Below are 20,122 nucleotides of genomic sequence, written 5' to 3'. Positions count from 1 at the left end.
TGTGAGTGTGTGAGTGTGAGTGTGAGTGTGAGTGTGTGTGAGTGTGTGTGTGTGTGTGTGTGTGTGTGTGTGAGTGTGAGTGTGTGTGAGTGTGTGTGTGTGAGTGTGAGTGTTGTTTGGTTCCCAACATTTTTGTATTTAATAAGAAAACAATCTTGTGGAACAGCATGAGGCTGAGTAAATGATGACAAAATGATCAGTTGTGAGTGAACCAGTCCTTTATTAAAAGCTGAAGAGCAACAGTTATTAGTAATAAAGAAAAGCTACAAGAAATATGCTTTTCATGTGTTACTGTAGTTACTTCATGATATAAAATGTTTAAGAACTGATTAGATTTTCCTGTGCCTTGAAAGAAATACATGTTTTTAGGAATAAAATCAGTGTGAATGATACATGAACAAACCTTTAGAATATAGAGAGGAATAAAACTGTAAAGTTTGGTTATGTAAGATGAAAAAAAACTCTTTAAAGATATGGATTGAAATTGATATATCTAATACACAAATAGATAAAGAGCATTAAAATAAATGATTAAAGTCTGAGAAATCACTTTCAAGAGAAGATATGTTTGTGTCTTACTGCACTACAGAAATATTTTTTGAAGTACTGAAGTATGTTTTACAAGATAATACTATTTCAGTCTTTCTATTTCTAAAATTCACGTTCAATTCAATAGCTATGTTTCTATCTATTTTATGCACATTTCAGAATATCGCATTAAAAAAATGGAATGGAAATTCCTGGATGGAAATGCCAAGATGTGCATAAATTCTAAAAATGTGCATTAAAAATGTATGCGCACAAATGAGTAGGATTAACTTTTTATCCTTTCAATCCAAAACAATAAATTTCACCATGCGCATCAAAAAAGTCAAGTGAGTTTGCACGATGCGACCTGACTAACCAGCGGACCGATCTCGTTGCACAGCATCTGAAATGTTGTTATGTTCGTTCTGAAATGCCTGAGCAAATCTGTCATCTAAGTATTTCTGTATAATTGTCTTAAAAGTCTGCATTTCCAAACAGCAGCATCCATCTCCGAAAGCATCAACTGCATTTATTGTGTTTCGTCTGCTCGCTCTGAGGCACAAGTAATATATCATATATGAAAATTATTATATTTAGTGGCTTCGCCTACTTTTCTTAGTGATATTTAGTGCCACTTTATCGAGAAGTGATGATTTTGTTCTCTTTGACTCATTGGATGGAAACGGTGCTTTATTCGCAAATGTTTTATGTGATGCGCATAAATTAAATTTGCATATTTGGATGAAAACATAGCTAATGTTTCTTATTTGTAACTGTTTGTGAAATTTACAGTGTGAATTGTTTCTACACCAATTTTTTTCAGTGTAAATACTGTAGATGGTATGCTTTAAAAGCTTTTAGGCATTTTAGCTTCAAGTTTTTTTTCTCCTGGGAAAATCAGTCCAGAGATGTTGATGACATCATCTGGTCCTTAGAGGCGGGGCTTAAAACGAGAACTTCCCTCATCCTAAAAACAGCTAGAAATCTCAGGTTAGTTATATTTGTGGAGTCTTTTAGCTGGCGCCGTTTGTCTATTCTTTTTCTTCCTGACACATTTGTTTTGTCTTTGTAGGACGGATCTGTTGTTGACCTTCAGTGAAGGTGTGTTGTGTCTCTCTGGACTGATTCTGATATGTGTTGTGTTTGGGTTTGGTGACGCGTCGTGTGTTATTTTAAGTCCAGACTTCACGGTTATGAATCATCTTCTCAAATCCCATTGAGAATCATTGTGTTTGACCCACATTTCTCCATCGTCAGGTCAAGAGACTAGAGCAGATACTCTGACTCATTGATCGGATGGTGAAAGTGCCTCTATATGATGAATGAGAGCGATTGATTGCGTCAGAATTGGATTATGAAGAGAAGCACGCTGCAAAAATTAGGTTCTTCCTCAGTATCTCTGTCTTGTTTTCCAGTACAAGCATCAAAGCATTATTAATTCAAGATGTATTTGCTTAAGTTGCAAAATGACAGAAATTCTGAAAAAATGTGTAAAAAATAATTGTTTACACTTAACTTAAAACATAAACAGGTATCGCATAAGATTAAATATCACAAAACAGTTGATGGTACCCATTGTCTTCCATAGTGTTTTTTTCCATACCGTGGAAGTTAATGGCTACCGTCAATTGTTTGGTTACCAACATTCTTCAAAATATATTTTCTTTTGTGTTCAGCAGAAGAAAGAAACTCATACAACTTGAGGGTGAGTAAACGATGACAGAATTTTCACTTTTGGCTTGTTTGTCCCATGCTAGCAAAACATGCTAGCAACATGTTAAAATATGTTAGCAATGTGCTAAAACATTAACAATATGTTAAAACATGCTAGCAGTTGTAAAAACATTCTTGCAACTTTGCAAAACATGTTAGCAGTGTGTTAAAACATGGCAACAACATTTTGGCATTTGGCAAAACATGCTAGCAACATGTTAAAACATGTTAACAATATGTTAAAGCTTGTTGGCAATGACATGCTAGCAGCTAGCTAAAACATGTTAACATGGTAAAACATGTTAGTAACTTGTCAAAACATGCTAGCAATTGGCAAAACATGTTAGAAACATGCTAAAATATGTTAGTGACTTGTGAAAACATGTTAGAAATGTGTTATAACAAGTTAGCAACATGCTAAAACATTTAAAAATGCAAGCGACATGTTAAAAAATATTAGCAACATGCTAAAAATGCAACATGCTAGCATTCAACAGTCTGTTTAAACATTCTAGCAACTTGTTTAAACATGTTAGCAACATGCTAAAGCATGCCAACGTTTTTACCATTAACACCTTTAGCACAGATGTCATATTCCAGCTTCATCTGGAGCAAAATTAAACCAATTATCTCAACATATTGTGTGTACAATGTTTGCTGCATTCATGTGCTATCTGAAATATCGTAAAAACGATTCCTATTCGGAAACTGGACAAGAACGGCCTGTCGAGTCGTATTTACGAGATAGTTTTAATAAAAACCATAAACTATTGCTCTAGACTGTTACATTTTATTCATTTTTCCCACAGCATCTTCATCATAAGGAAGCTTATTTTCTTCACAGAATAAAAAACGCAATTGCGACTTTTTTTCCCCCCATCAATCCAGACTTTCTTCTCGCAATTCTGTAAATACAAATTGAGAGATATAAACTTGAAATTGGGAGAAAAAACATCATAATTGTGAGATAAAAAGTGTGTGTGTGTGTGAGTGTGAGTGTTGTTTGGTTCCCAACATTTTTGTATTTAATAAGAAAACAATCTTGTGGAACAGCATGAGGCTGAGTAAATGATGACAAAATGATCAGTTGTGAGTGAACCAGTCCTTTATTAAAAGCTGAAGAGCAACAGTTATTAGTAATAAAGAAAAGCTACAAGAAATATGCTTTTCATGTGTTACTGTAGTTACTTCATGATATAAAATGTTTAAGAACTGATTAGATTTTCCTGTGCCTTGAAAGAAATACATGTTTTTAGGAATAAAATCAGTGTGAATGATACATGAACAAACCTTTAGAATATAGAGAGGAATAAAACTGTAAAGTTTGGTTATGTAAGATGAAAAAAAACTCTTTAAAGATATGGATTGAAATTGATATATCTAATACACAAATAGATAAAGAGCATTAAAATAAATGATTAAAGTCTGAGAAATCACTTTCAAGAGAAGATATGTTTGTGTCTTACTGCACTACAGAAATATTTTTTGAAGTACTGAAGTATGTTTTACAAGATAATACTATTTCAGTCTTTCTATTTCTAAAATTCACGTTCAATTCAATAGCTATGTTTCTATCTATTTTATGCACATTTCAGAATATCGCATTAAAAAAATGGAATGGAAATTCCTGGATGGAAATGCCAAGATGTGCATAAATTCTAAAAATGTGCATTAAAAATGTATGCGCACAAATGAGTAGGATTAACTTTTTATCCTTTCAATCCAAAACAATAAATTTCACCATGCGCATCAAAAAAGTCAAGCGAGTTTGCACGATGGGACGGCATAACCTTACTAACCAGCGGACCGATCTCGTTGCACAGCATCTGAAATGTTGTTATGTTCGTTCTGAAATGCCTGAGCAAATCTGTCATCTAAGTATTTCTGTATAATTGTCTTAAAAGTCTGCATTTCCAAACAGCAGCATCCATCTCCGAAAGCATCAACTGCATTTATTGTGTTTCGTCTGCTCGCTCTGAGGCACAAGTAATATATCATATATGAAAATTATTATATTTAGTGGCTTCGCCTACTTTTCTTAGTGATATTTAGTGCCACTTTATCGAGAAGTGATGATTTTGTTCTCTTTGACTCATTGGATGGAAACGGTGCTTTATTCGCAAATGTTTTATGTGATGCGCATAAATTAAATTTGCATATTTGGATGAAAACATAGCTAATGTTTCTTATTTGTAACTGTTTGTGAAATTTACAGTGTGAATTGTTTCTACACCAATTTTTTTCAGTGTAAATACTGTAGATGGTATGCTTTAAAAGCTTTTAGGCATTTTAGCTTCAAGTTTTTTTTCTCCTGGGAAAATCAGTCCAGAGATGTTGATGACATCATCTGGTCCTTAGAGGCGGGGCTTAAAACGAGAACTTCCCTCATCCTAAAAACAGCTAGAAATCTCAGGTTAGTTATATTTGTGGAGTCTTTTAGCTGGCGCCGTTTGTCTATTCTTTTTCTTCCTGACACATTTGTTTTGTCTTTGTAGGACGGATCTGTTGTTGACCTTCAGTGAAGGTGTGTTGTGTCTCTCTGGACTGATTCTGATATGTGTTGTGTTTGGGTTTGGTGACGCGTCGTGTGTTATTTTAAGTCCAGACTTCACGGTTATGAATCATCTTCTCAAATCCCACTGAGAATCATTGTGTTTGACCCACATTTCTCCATCGTCAGGTCAAGAGACTAGAGCAGATACTCTGACTCATTGATCGGATGGTGAAAGTGCCTCTATATGATGAATGAGAGCGATTGATTGCGTCAGAATTGGATTATGAAGAGAAGCACGCTGCAAAAATTAGGTTCTTCCTCAGTATCTCTGTCTTGTTTTCCAGTACAAGCATCAAAGCATTATTAATTCAAGATGTATTTGCTTAAGTTGCAAAATGACAGAAATTCTGAAAAAATGTGTAAAAAATAATTGTTTACACTTAACTTAAAACATAAACAGGTATCGCATAAGATTAAATATCACAAAACAGTTGATGGTACCCATTGTCTTCCATAGTGTTTTTTTCCATACCGTGGAAGTTAATGGCTACCGTCAATTGTTTGGTTACCAACATTCTTCAAAATATATTTTCTTTTGTGTTCAGCAGAAGAAAGAAACTCATACAACTTGAGGGTGAGTAAACGATGACAGAATTTTCACTTTTGGCTTGTTTGTCCCATGCTAGCAAAACATGCTAGCAACATGTTAAAATATGTTAGCAATGTGCTAAAACATTAACAATATGTTAAAACATGCTAGCAGTTGTAAAAACATTCTTGCAACTTTGCAAAACATGTTAGCAGTGTGTTAAAACATGGCAACAACATTTTGGCATTTGGCAAAACATGCTAGCAACATGTTAAAACATGTTAACAATATGTTAAAGCTTGTTGGCAATGACATGCTAGCAACTAGCTAAAACATGTTAACATGGTAAAACATGTTAGTAACTTGTCAAAACATGCTAGCAATTGGCAAAACATGTTAGAAACATGCTAAAATATGTTAGTGACTTGTGAAAACATGTTAGAAATGTGTTATAACAAGTTAGCAACATGCTAAAACATTTAAAAATGCAAGCGACATGTTAAAAAATATTAGCAACATGCTAAAAATGCAACATGCTAGCATTCAACAGTCTGTTTAAACATTCTAGCAACTTGTCAAAAAATGTTAGCAGTGTGTTAAAACATGGCAACAATGTGCTGAAACATGTTGGCATTTGGCAAAACATGCTAGCAACATGTTAAAACATGTTAACAATATGTTAAAGCTTGTTGGCAATGACATGCTAGCAGCTAGCTAAAACATGTTAGTAACTTGTCAAAACATGCTAGCAATTGGCAAAACGTTAGAAACATGCTAAAATATGTTAGTGACTTGTGAAAACATGTTAGAAATGTGTTATAACAAGTTAGCAGCATGCTAAAACATTAAAAATGCAAGCAACTTTAAAAAATATTACCAACATGCTAAAAATGCAACATGCTAGCATTCTACAGTCTGTTTAAACATTCTAGCAACTTGTTTAAACATGTTAGCAACATGCTAAAGCATGCCAACGTTTTTACCATTAACACCTTTAGCACAGATGTCATATTCCAGCTTCATCTGGAGCAAAATTAAACCAATTATCTCAACATATTGTGTGTACAATGTTTGCTGCATTCATGTGCTATCTGAAATATCGTAAAAACGATTCCTATTCGGACACTGGACAAGAACGGCCTGTCGAGTCGTATTTACGAGATAGTTTTAATAAAAACCATAAACTATTGCTCTAGACTGTTACATTTTATTCATTTTTCCCACAGCATCTTCATCATAAGGAAGCTTATTTTCTTCACAGAATAAAAAACGCAATTGCGACTTTTTTTCCCCCCATCAATCCAGACTTTCTTCTCGCAATTCTGTAAATACAAATTGAGAGATATAAACTTGAAATTGGGAGAAAAAACATCATAATTGTGAGATAAAAAGTCACAAAAACTTCACAATTTAGCCTTTGAAAGTTTATATCTTGCAATATTTAATATATTTTCTGAGCTTATTTCACACTTCTGACTTTTTCTCACAATTTTGACTATGTATTCCATTTTTTAGTCTATATCTCACAACTCTGAAAAAAAAAAAAGTCTGATTCGCGAGGAATTGCAAGGAAAAAAAGTCAGAAATCTGAGATAAAAAGTTGCAATTACCTTTTTTTTTATTTTTTTTTATTCTGTGGCGGAATGAATCTTCCATAACATTGCTTTCTCTAGCCATTACAGTTATGTATATTTACATACATAAATAACCATTTAATGCATATTGTGTGTATTTTTAAGCATTTATTTCACCAAAGCATCAGAATCAGCAAGCTAGATGAAGCTTCTGCGCCGGTTTATATGATTGTTAACAAATGTGACACTTCATTTTATTTAAAAAATCCTTTGGATATTGATTAAATTGCATTTTGGCTTTAATACGATTTATTAACAAACCACTTGAGCACAACAAACTCGTAATTACGACTTCAGAAGTAAGAATAGCCTTGTGGTTACACGTCTGATTTATTCATTTAATCTAAAATAAAGTCATATTTTGGAACACGTCACGGCCCTCCAGCGTAAAATAGGTCATGTTTATTAGCCGGGTTCATTCGGCCATCATTTCCCTCCACTGTATGTGTGTTATCTTTAGCATTTCCTCGAGTCAGAGCACACAGACCTCTGAAAAATGTCACCTCTAATCACTAATTTCATTGCTACTCCGATGTTCAATTTCCTGCGTGAGATGTCAGCCGCTGACGTGAATAATAGCATATAATGGATTGGTTTTAACGCTTTTGTCTGGTGTGTTCGGTGTGTGTGTGCATCAGTATTACGGCCGTAACTCTCCTCGTGTTATTGCAGGCTGATATTTATGAAGTCACGAGCATCTGGCTGGATCTTTGGTGGTCTGGACGTTCGGTGTGAAACGCTCCTCAGCAGCATCTTCATCACGGCTCCGGACAGATTAACCAGCGTAACACAAACACTCGCATTTTTTCCATCTCCGTCTCAGACTGATGACCTGAACTGCACTCAGAGTTAATGCAGAAATCACACTGCTTCCCATCCCGTGTGCTATAATTAATCTCGAGACCCTAAAACGGCGATTAATCAATTTGCATATCAGTCAGATTCAGATAAGTCTGGTTTCAGGTGTCATCTACTGGCGCAGACTTCAGCTGGACGCTCACTTGTCCTTCTTTTAAGATCATTATTTTACACTTTATACAATGATATATAGCAGGGGTTCTCAAAGTCTACATTCAAAGGTCCAAATCTTAATTTTCATCAATGTCAAAGGTCCGGAACAATTGGTTATTACAAAACTTGTTTTTTATAAACATGCATAACAAATCAACACTAATTTTTTTGAAAAAATAAAGTGCCTTTTGCATTCAAAATACATTAATAATAAGTGCAAAGATGGCAAAACAATTGATTCAAGTGTCAGCAATAGAGGTCGACCGATATGGGTTTTTCTCTGGCCGATGCCGATATTTAGAAATCAGGGCAGCCGATGGCCAGTTATGATGCCGATTTTCTTCTTTTCCCCCTTCATCTCATAAAAGAGAGTAAATGTTTATTGCAGGGCACAAGATAGCAATAGTAATAGTAGTAGTAGCCTAATTCAAAACTTAAGCACCTTTTCAAAACAGTTCTGAAGCTTTTTGTTTATGTTTGCCCACAGACTTGCAAATGCAAATTAATTCTCTGCCAGCAGGAGGCGCTTTTGGAGCGGAAGAAGTATAGCGGTTTCCACGGTAACGGCTGTAAACAAATCAGCGCCACGCTCACGAACGCTACTTTATCAGGCATTACAGGAACGACGAAATAAAATTTTAGCTTTTTTGAAGACGGTCGGTTCTTTTCAAAGATACATTCATATAAAAACCTAAAGCTGCATTTGGTTTTAACATGCACTTTTGCATTTTAACCACTGATCTATATAAATATAATATATAGTTCCCTATTACAGATCAGTGATTTTAACACAATTTAGTGTTAAAAAAACGAAATCGAGCTTTTCTGAAGACGGTCGGTTCTTTTCGAAGATACATTCATATAAAAACACCCGTGCCGCATTTTGATTTGTTTATTCAACCAAGTATAAGCCTTTTGGAAAATCTATTTGTGGCGGTCAGTTTTGATATTGTGACAAGCCGCCACAAATAAGTAAGGAGTCTGGACTTTGAAAAGTGCTGATATATAGTAACTAAATTAAACGCAATTAATGTTAATTTAATTTTAGACACATTATTGTCATTATGGACTGTTTGCTCGACCAATCATTGTACCACTATGACGTTTCTGAACGAATCAGGTGAGTGATTCAACAACTAAATTCGAAACGGTATACTAGTATACTACTCATACTATTTTAGCATATCTTTCTATAGCAGAAGTAGTAAGAAAATTTGCTTAGTTTCTGAATGAATCAGCCGTTTTGAATGAATCAGAGTGAATCAATGACTCACGCATTAAGACGGTAACTTGTCGCCACCTATCGGTGATTTCAATTTTATATTTAAAGCATCATTTCATAGTTCAGTATATGCTATATTTACCACATTAAGCTTCTAACATGTTTGCAGTGTAAATGCATTCATGCCATCTCTAAGCTGCATTAAATACTGCGTACATCTATATGCCATATTGTGTGCCACTTTTGCAAAGATAGATTTTATTGATATTGATTTCATTTGATTAGTAACAGCCCTGAAGTGTCTTATACTAATTGCATTTATTAAATACTTATATAAATGATGATGCATACTAGGGATGCACGATATATCGGCCACCATATCGGTACCGATAAATGTAAATTTTTATGTTATCATTATCGAACCGATAAGAAAATTGTGCCGATATATTAAAGCCGATAAATAATGCATTATTTCACTTCAGATGCGCACTGTTCACCATGATGGTTTTTAATTGCTTGAAATATTATTGGAATCACTTCAAAAAGGAAAATACAGTGAAGTGCAACATGTGCAGGGCAAGTCTGTCATAATATAATGAGAACATTACTGTTAAATAATGTTATGGAATCTTTGTGCGCCCGTGTTTAAGCGCGTTGTTACGGGAAGAGTGCATTCACAACGGAGCTGCACCTTCATGACCAGCACAGTTAAGTTCGCTTGTGCATTTGCAGCCTTTTGTGCAATTGTACGTTGTAATATTGTGTTTATTTTATGCATATAGGTCGGATTTATCGCATATAGAATGCGTTTGGTTAAACTAATAGAGGGTTAATAGAGTGCTTCAGTTTGCCGGTGTTAGCAGCGCACAACATTAATAACTAGGACTATCATATACAGTATATAACATTATTGTCCAGTGACTTGTATGCATTATTTTATTTATTTGTAAGGCTGCTTTATGTTTGATTTATGTTGAAGTGTTTAATGGCTTTTAATGGTGAGACTTTTTTTGTAATCAGGCTCTCAAAAATTATATAAAAATTTGGATTTAGATTTATCGGCCAACGTATCGGTTATCGGCTTTCATATATAAAGAATTATCGGTTATCGGTATCGGCCAAAATTTTCATATCGGTGCATTCCTAATGCATACATTTAATAAGGTTAGAAAATGTGCCCTCATAAAGAGTAAAGTCCCTGAAATCACGTTTAAGGGGGAAAATATCATCCCTTATTTTTGTCACTGGTTTAAGAATATATTTCACTTTTTATACTGGCTTCACAATTCCACTTATAGAAATAGCCACCAAAATAATAATAATTCATAAGACCCAACTGTTTCAGCTGAACTCTGAACTGCAAAAATTAAGTTCTTTCTCACTATTTTAGTCTTGTTTTCCAGAACGAATTTCTAAATGTGATTAAATTAAGATACATTTACTGGAGAATCAAAACGACTGAAGATATGAAGTCTTGTTTTCTGAAATATATATCGAAATTAAGTGAGTATATGGTTAAAACAGGAACAGTGGGATCAGAAAAATAAATAAACTTAATTCAAAGGGAAAATGATTATTTTTCTTGTTATTAAAGGAATTATGAACATTTTATATTTATTTTGAAGAAATAAAAATAATTTAAATTTTAAAATGTATTGTTATGTTAAAATAAAAATATAAAATGTAAATATTAAGACTTGTTTTCTAAAATGTATCAAAATTAAGTGAGTTTATGCTTAAAATGAGAAAGTATCTTCCAGTGGGGTCAGAAAAATAATCTTGTTTTTCCTTTGAACTAAGTTTATTTTTCTGAGCCCATTGGCAGATATTTTCTCATTTTCTTATTTGTTCAAAAAACAACTTAATATAAAGTAATTTAGTATCTCAAGTAAATGTATCTTGATTTAAGGATGCTGGAAAACAAGTCAAAAATACTGAGGAAGAGCAGAATTTTTTGCCGTGTTTTAAGAAGGTACCGAGAGTAAAGCTATTCAAGTCGTATTTTTTTAAAACAAATGAAAATTGTTTTTTAAAAACTTTGAAGTGTTATTGGTCTTGAGTAGTCTTAAATGTACCTTCATAAACCCTGTAAATTCACACTAATGTTGAACTTCAGACGGCAGCAGGATGGTCTAATGGAAATATCGTCTGGCTGTGCATATCGGATGGATTTACTTTATCATAAGATCTTCATTTATATAATTCATGTATTAACAGATAACGTCTCGCTCTCACCTGACTTTCCCACTCCTGCTCTGCCGAACACAGCCAGCTTCACCTCTGGACTCATCGCCATGACGACGCACGCAGAACGAGCCAATCACAGAGCGGACGCAGTCACCATAGCGACAGCATCATCTCCACCTGAAACAGATGACGGATGTAAAACAGCAGATCATCATTATATAAAGGATGTGTTTAATCCAGCACTCGCTCAGAACCTAACATTCAGTTTCTACAGTCGAATATTTAAGCACTTTGTGTGGAGAAAATCTATGTCATGAAGGTATGATCATCTGCACTGATGAATGAAGACTGATCAGCAGCTTCTGATGATCTGATTAGATGATTCCTCAAATACTGGATCATCCAGACTCTCGTGATGATGAGTGAAGCTTGTAAACAATTTGTTTGTAGATGATCTTCTGTCCTACAGCATCTGAGGTGAGATGATCTGAGCCTAAACGTCACTGAAGGATCTGCTTGCTTCACAGTGATGCCATAGAAGAACCTTTTTGTCTAAATGGTACCATAAAGAACCTTTAACATCTGAAGAACCTTTCAGTTTCACAAAAGCTTCTTTGTAGCGAAAGAAGGTTCTTCAGATTATAAAAAGGTAAGAAAGAGATGTTCTTTGACTGAATGGTTCTTTGTGGAACCAAAAATGGTTCTTCTGTGGCATCGCTGTGAAGAACCTTTAACACACTTTTATTTTTAAGAGTGTACTGTCTTCTTTCACATGATCATCTCATCATCAGCACGGCAAAAAATCAGTTTCTTACTCAGTACTCTTGTTCTTCAATCAAGATAAATTTACTTGAGAAACAACATGACAGAAGATTTATCAAAATTATGTGATTTTTGTTTAAAACAAGAAAACAACCTGCCAGTTGCATAAGAAAAATCATCTTCAAAAGGGTAAACAATATTTTTCTGACCATGTTGGCAGATTTTTGTTGTTAAGATGTTAGAAAAATGTATCAAATGTGTTTTTGAAAAATTCAAATTTTGAAAATTTTGAAAAATTCCAAATTTGAAACTTTTGAAAAATTCCAAATTTCGAAAAATTCCAAATTTGAAAATTTTGAAAATTCAAATTTGAAAATTAAAAATCCTGCCAAGTGGGGTCAGAAAATAAATTTTCTCTTTAAATTAAGTTTATTTTTCCGGCCACATTGGCAGATATTTGTTTTTAAGACATATATTTATAATAATTGAGATGTAAGATATCAGCACGGCAAAAAATCAGTTTCTTACTCAGTACTCTTGTTCTTCAATCAAGATAAATTTACTTGAGAAACAACATGACAGAAGGTTTATCAAAATTATGTGATTTTTGTTTAAAACAAGAAAACAACCTGCCAGTTGCATAAGAAAAATCATCTTCAAAAGGGTAAACAATATTTTTCTGACCATGTTGGCAGATTTTTGTTGTTAAGATGTTAGAAAAATGTATCAAATGTGTTTTTGAAAAATTCAAATTTTGAAAATTTTGAAAAATTCCAAATTTGAAAATTTCGAAAAATTCCAAATTTGAAAATTTTGAAAATTCAAATTTGAAAATTAAAAATCCTGTCAAGTGGGGTCAGAAAATAAATTTTCTCTTTAAATTAAGTTTATTTTTCCGGCCACATTGGCAGTTATTTGTTTTTAAGACATATATTTATAATAATTGAGATGTAAGATATCTTGTTTTTTGAAAAATGTATTTAAAGTGCCCTAGTAAAAAAGTAACATATTTAAAATACATTTATTTCATACTAAGTATAGTTCAAATCTATTAACATATTTACTGACAGATAACTCGAGACTTGCTGATATAAAAAATATAATTAAACTTTATTTCGCGTACTACTTGTGCACAATGCACATTTCTTAATATTAAGTCTAAAATGTGTTTTAATGTCACTTTTGATGAGGATTGTATGATCTTTGAATAATATCGGTCTTTAAATGCAAAATATTTAAACTGTACCTGAAGCACACTTGCAATAGTTTCACTTTAGCACAATCAAATATACTAAGTATATTGATCTTTGAATAATATCGGTCTTTAAATGCAAAATATTTAAACTACCTGAAGCACACTTGCAATAGTTTCACTTTAGCACAATCAAATATACTACGTATATATTTAATTGGACTTCAGCACTACCACACACACACACACACACTCTCTCTCTCACACACACACACACGCACACACGTTTTTTTCAGTGAATTGTGGGGACTTTCCATAGACTTCTATTACTTTTATACTGACCAATAACTGAAACGATATTTTCTATACCCTAACCCAACCCTAAACCTACCCCTTACAGGAAACCTGTTTGCATTCTTACACTTTCAGATAAACATCATTTACTATTTTTAATCACTTTTTCCCTCGTGGGGATCAGAGGCCGGTCCCCACAATGTCAAAAATTTCAGGTTTTACTATTGTGGTCCCCACAAAGTAGCATAAACAAGAACACTTTAACACACACACACACACACACTCTCTCTCTCTCTCTCTCTCACACACACACACACAGAGAGAGAGAGCACATACAACACAATATACGCCACATATTGAACGCATACAACATCCACCTTATTTCTAACTTTGCTGCTTGATATTTCAAACTGGTATTTTTATTATTTAAATTTCATTCATTTTCCTGTTTATTACTGCGAAGCTAAATGCGGAAGTCTCGCACATTCAAGTCTCGCGTTGCTAAACACTTGTGTATGCACCACTGTTATGGTACTCTAATAAAACTTGATTGTGATCCAATGTGATTTCATGGTGTTTTTGAACGTGAACAGCTCCGGATCACTGTCTGCTTTCATTTTATGTAAAAAAGCAGCGTGAACATTGTACTAAATATCAGCTTTAGTGTTCCACAGAAGAAGGAAAGTAAGTCCTAGGGGTTTTGAACGACATGAGGATGAGTAAATGATGACAGAATGATAATTTGTGAGGGAAATATCCCTTTAGCATGTAGTAGTTTTTACATTAGGCCACTAGAGGGCGACAGCGCTCAGATTTAGCTTCTGCAGCTGCTGCTACAAATACGCACATTAACACATACAATGTAACAATAAAACATACCCGATCTGTACTAAATATTAATGTTACATGTAGCATCTACTTTCCAGCAGATTTGATTTGCAGCTCCTGATTCCAGAGATCACGTGATCGCTGTTTAAGACTGAAGCTCATCAGGGAAACCCTTTGTCCACGTTCCATCACCGGCCAATCAGAAAGCAGCTCTCATCTGAGGAAAGAAAAGAGGAGGGGAAACTGGACGCTGATTGGCTGGGCGCCTCTGTTGCTGTCTGTCTGTCTGTCTCTGTCTCCTGTCCTGCTGATGAATCACAATATAAGATGAAAACAGTGCACTTCATTATGAGTTTGAGATTTCTAAATAAAGCCAACAGCAGTCTGACCCTCTTATTTATGATGTTTGTGAAGGTTAATGGGTCAGTTCTTCAATCTTCAGTGTTTGTTCACTAGCCCATTAAGTTTGTGTTGTTCATATGACTCTTTCAATATGTTTAATTAGATGTTTTTTCACACATTAGAAATGTGAAGAACCGAGAAGAAATGTAAGCGATGGAGGTGAAAAATCCAGGCATGTTCAGTGAGGTTTTGTACATGTAAGTACCTGGATTCTGTTTATTATTACCTTATTTCAGAATCAGAATCAGAATGAGCTTTATTGCCAGGTATGTTTTCACATACGAGGAATTTGCTTTCGTGACAGAAGCTTCCGCAGTGCAACAGAATGGCAGTGACAGAACAAAAAAACACAGATAATAAAAAATAGAACAAGTAAACTACCCTCTGTAGTCTTCTGAGGTCAGATTTGGTAGCTGAGCTGAACCAGACAGTTATTGAAGTGCAGAGGATGGATTCAATGATGGCGGAGTAGAACTGTTTCAGCAGCTCCTGTGGCAGGTTGAACTTCCTCAGCTGGCGAAGGAAATACAACCTCTGCTGGGCCTTTTTCACAATGGAGTCAATGTGAGTGTCCCACTTCAGGTCCTGAGAGATTGTGGTGCCCAGGAACCTGAATGACTCCACTGCAGTCACAGTGCTGTCCATGATGGTGAGTGGGGGGAGTGCAGGGGGGTTTCTCCTGAAGTCCACGGTCATCTCCACAGTTTTGAGCGTGTTGAGCTCCAGGTTGTTGAGACTGCACCAGACAGCCAGCTGCTCGACCTCCTGTCTGTAAGCAGACTCGTCACCGTCCTGAATGAGGCCGATGAGTGTGGTGTCGTCTGCAAACTTCAGGAGCTTGACAGAGGGGTCTTTAGATGTGCAGTCGTTGGTGTACAGGGAGAAGAGCAGTGGGGAGAGGACGCAGCCCTGAGGAGCTCCAGTGCTGATTATACAGGTGCTGGATGTGAGTTTTCCCAGCCTCACTAGCTGCTGCCTGTCTGTCAGGAAGCTGTTGATCCACTGACAGACGGAGGTGGGCACGGAGAGCTGAGTTAGTTTGGGCAGGAGGAGGTTTGGGATGATAGTGTTAATGGCCGAGCTGAAGTCCACGAACAGGATCCTCACATAAGTCGCTGGTCTGTCTAGATGTTGCAGAACATAATGCAGTCCCATGTTGACTGCATCGTCCACAGACCTGTTTGCTCTGTAGGCAAACTGAAGAGGATCCAGTAAGGGTCCAGTAATGTCCTTCAGGTGGGCCAACACCAGTTTTTTCAAAAGACTTCATGACCACAGACGTTAGAGCCACAGGCCTGTAGTCATTTAGTCCTGTAATTTTCGGTTTCTTTGGGACGGGGATGATGGTGGAGCGTTTGAAGCATGAAGGGACTTCGCACAGCTCCAGTGATCTGTTGAAGATCTGTGTGAAGATGGGGGCCAGCTGGTCAGCACAGGATTTCAGACAGGAAATCCAGATTTAAAAATTTTTAAATTTAAGCTCTGGTCTGGAAACGGAAAGCTTCTAGGTCCAAACTACTTGATTTCCATGTATTAGATTAATAGTTTATCTGAGTTATCATGTAATAACACACGTATATGACGGCCGATTTAGTCGCAAGCTATGTTATTTTAGTGTCAGAGTTAGTTAACTAGGCTAAATCTAAAATTATATGTCAGAAGTCAGAAAGAGCTTTATTGCCAAATATGTTTGTGCATACAGTACAAGAATTTGTTTTAGTGTACACAGAGACAACAACAGCACACAGACAATAAAAAATACACATATTATAAATATAATATAAATAAACAAAAAATAGGAAAATAAATTGAAAAATAAAACACACTGTACGTATAGTTGTGCTATATATAGAATAGAATAGGAATAAAATAATATTAAAAAGAAAATGTAACATGCCAGTGCAACATTTCTCATTTTCATTTAGTTTGTCTTGATGTGCTAAAATAACTAAGATAAAAATGAATGAATACTATATAGGCACTTAAAAAACTACTAAAACTGACACAAAATTGCAAAACTTTAACTTAAAAAAAAAAAATTTAAAAAAACATATAATAAAAATGAGTTCAACATATTAATAAAAGTGAAAAGTAAAAAAAAAACGTTAGTATCACTGAGATACTTTTATGTTTTTTTTTAATTAATATTCTGAAATAGTTTTTATTTTTGTGTTTTCATTTAAACTGAAGTTTTAGTAATTTTGTTGTGTTTCCATAATTTTTATTAGTTTTTTATAGGCCTATGTCTATATAGGTTTATTAATTTTTATTCCTGTTTTGATTATTTTAGTACAAGATAAATTGAATAAAAATTCTAAATGTTGCTTTGGAAAATAGCTGAAACAAAATAACTAGCTTGGCTGCTAACCTGGCATTGTTTGTGTTTATTTGTTTAAATCAATTAATTAATTGTATTTAGTGAGTTATAAATCCTTATTTTAGCCTTTTTGATAGCCTGAATTAATTGCATTTAATGCACTTCTCGGATGAATAGATATGAGTTTTTTAAAAATATTTTATTTAATAACGTCCATAAATAGTGCCGTATTTCATATAAACAGATGACAGTGAATGCAACTGTTGTTGATGTGTAAATATGAGGCAAGATATGAGGATGATGTAAAGCAGGTTTGTTCATGTGATGAGATTCAGACTGTGTTCAGAGATTCAGGGCGGGGCTACAGAGGGCCGCGTCTCAAATCCCGCTCAGCTGTCTAGATAGTGCACAGCGTTTGGGCGTCGCTGGCGCACGAGGCGTTTTGAGGGAGACACAGGCGCGGCGCCCACTAACGCTGCACCCTAGTTAGGGCGCACCGGAGGATTTGAGACGCGGCCCGAGAGACAGAAACCCGCTGCTGCGCTTCATTAGAGCCTCGGTGGGTCTCCATCATTCATCCGTCCCTCAGAGCCGAACCACAGACCCGATACCGAGCGCACGGAACCGGCTGATGGACGGAACGCTCGCGCTCTGACGGCGGAAGCTCCACTCGTTCATCTTCGGCTAGGTTCGGCGCTCCGATCGCTGTTCGATCGCTCGCTATTGTTCGGATGCGCGACGCTGGGGATCAAAGAGCCCGATCGATTCCCGACCGAACATGAGTTCTGCTCTCCGCTGGGTTTTATCGCTGTGCTTCATCATCACCATCATCGTCATTCAGGTGAGTTTGTTCTTTGCATTCACGCAAATGAGCGTTCGGGTCTGCGGTGAGCGCGAGGCGTTAATTAGACACGCGCGCGTCATTAAATCGGTTCGTGTCGCTTCTGTTTCTGTGTGTCTGATATCAGCAGCAACTGATGCGAGGTACACGACCAGAATCTGCTCCGATATTCCTGCAGGCGAAACTGGGTCACACAGCTGAGAGAGAGTGTGTGTATGTGTCTGTGTGTGTGTGTGCAGCATCAGCCTGCTTTCACTGTATGTTACACAGGAAATTAAACATTTATTTTATAATAATAGCATCCTAATGATTTTTGGCATAAAAGAAAAATCTATAATTGTGACCCATACAATGTATTGTTGGCTATTGCTACAAATATACCCGTTGTAGTCTAGGGTCACATATTGTTATTATTGGGATATTATTAGTATTAGTTTTGTTAATATTATTATTATAAATCCGGTGATATAGCTTTATTTCAAATGTTTCAATAGCCTTAAAACATATTTACACCCAGAATTTTTCAGTGAAAGTATGCAGGAAAATTCCAGTGTTATTATTGTTGTTATTATTATAAAAGAGGTGATGTGGCTTTGTTAAAATGGTTTTAAAAAGCTTACATTTACAGTTTTTAAATTTTAAACTGCTAGTATTGCAGGAACTTTCCAGTGTAATTATTATCAGTGAACCTGAAGACTGTGTGATTATGTGACTTCATCTGTAATTATAACGCAAGTTACAGAGTTTCTGCTCAGACTTTGAATAATTTGTGTATATTATTAGTATATTATATTATTATTAGTATGTTATTTGTGTTTAAAGCTCATGTTTATTATCTTGACTGGATGTTATTTGATGGCACTCTTAAATCTGCTTAGATATTCTCAGTAAATATTTTATTTCGTATTATCACTATCATATATTAAATGAATAAACAATGCAATATTTCATCTATGACACATAAACAAACTGTCTGTGATAATGAATATGGCCATTCATTAAATGTTAACATTACATTTGAAAAAAATTGGTGTATGATTTAATTTGAAATGATTTTCACCTTTTGACAAATGAAGGCCTTTAAAGGTCTTAAATCAGAACAGAAAGTCTTAAATTCATAAAGTCATGACATTAAATGCAAAAAAAATGCTGATATTCCTCAGTATTTCTGTCTTGTTTTACAGTTCAAATATCTAAACATCCTTCAGTGTAAGACATTGATTGTGAGATTTTAAAGTAGAAAGACTGAAGTAGTATTGAAAACTTATGGCCCGTTCACACAGAAGGCGTGTTTGCATCTAAAATAGTGAGACGCAGCGCTCAGGAATGTTTAAAAAAAAAAGAAGCAGTGCAGAACGCATCCTCCGCTGTTTTCCCGTCAAATAAAACAGTTGCCATGCCAATTACAATTACAATTACTTACTATTGTAAACAAAAGCTTGCAACGCTTGCCCCGCCTCTGGGCTCTTCTGATTGGTCCACTGTTTTGGAACTGACACTGATGAAGCGGCGCTGCGTGTAAAAGTTGAAATTTAAACGGGTCATGAACTGAGAAACCAAAATTCCCTTGATCGTTTGACATATAAGAGTCAATTGTACTTTAAAACCATCTTGTAAGTTTCAGAACTCAAAACTTTGTCGTTAAAAACAGCTTATATTGAAGTCAGTCTGTCAAAACCACAGCTTGTGGAATGTTCTACTCTATGATGTAATAGTGTGGATAAGCACCGCCTCCACAGAAGAAGATCAATGCCTGCTTCTACATCACTGCCTGTTTAGCCCCGCCCACCTATTTTACATCTCTGCCTGTTTAGCCCTGCCCACCGATGCTACAGCGCTGTCTGTTTAGCCCCGCCCACTGATTCTACATCACTGTCTGTTTAGCCCCGCCCACCGATTCTACAGCGCTGCCTGTTTAGCCCCGCCTACCGATTCTACAGCACTGCCTGTTTAGCCCCGCCCACCGATGCTACAGCGCTGCCTGTTTAGCCCCACCCACCGATGCTACAGCGCTGCCTGTTTAGCCCCGCCCACCGATGCTACAGCGCTGCCTGTTTAGCCCCACCCACCGATGCTACAGCGCTGCCTGTTTAGCCCCGCCCACCGAT

General features: G+C 35.7%; 2 protein-coding genes across 2 annotated transcripts in view; one reads left to right on the top strand and one right to left on the bottom strand.

Moving 5' to 3' along the window:
- The window catches only part of rerg (RAS-like, estrogen-regulated, growth inhibitor), a 26,074-nt gene extending 14,524 nt beyond the window's left edge, over positions 1-11,550 (bottom strand). Inside the window, exon 1 of the mRNA XM_016575816.1 lies at positions 11,427-11,550. Coding sequence (XP_016431302.1) covers positions 11,427-11,487 — 61 coding nt within the window. The 5' untranslated portion in view covers positions 11,488-11,550. The remainder of the gene's footprint in view (positions 1-11,426) is intronic.
- A 6,055-nt stretch (positions 11,551-17,605) lies between these two features.
- LOC107758139 (receptor-type tyrosine-protein phosphatase O-like) overlaps positions 17,606-20,122 on the top strand; it is a 50,679-nt gene continuing 48,162 nt past the window's right edge. The window contains exon 1 of the mRNA XM_016575807.1: positions 17,606-18,014. Within this exon, the coding sequence (XP_016431293.1) occupies positions 17,952-18,014 (63 nt within the window). The 5' untranslated portion in view covers positions 17,606-17,951. The remainder of the gene's footprint in view (positions 18,015-20,122) is intronic.

This window comes from Sinocyclocheilus rhinocerous, unplaced genomic scaffold (genome assembly GCF_001515625.1).
Source record: "Sinocyclocheilus rhinocerous isolate Xijiao unplaced genomic scaffold, SAMN03320098_v1.1 scaffold2911, whole genome shotgun sequence".
In the NCBI taxonomy this organism is placed as follows: domain Eukaryota; kingdom Metazoa; phylum Chordata; class Actinopteri; order Cypriniformes; family Cyprinidae; genus Sinocyclocheilus; species Sinocyclocheilus rhinocerous.
This window is presented reverse-complemented; position numbering and strand designations above follow the sequence as displayed.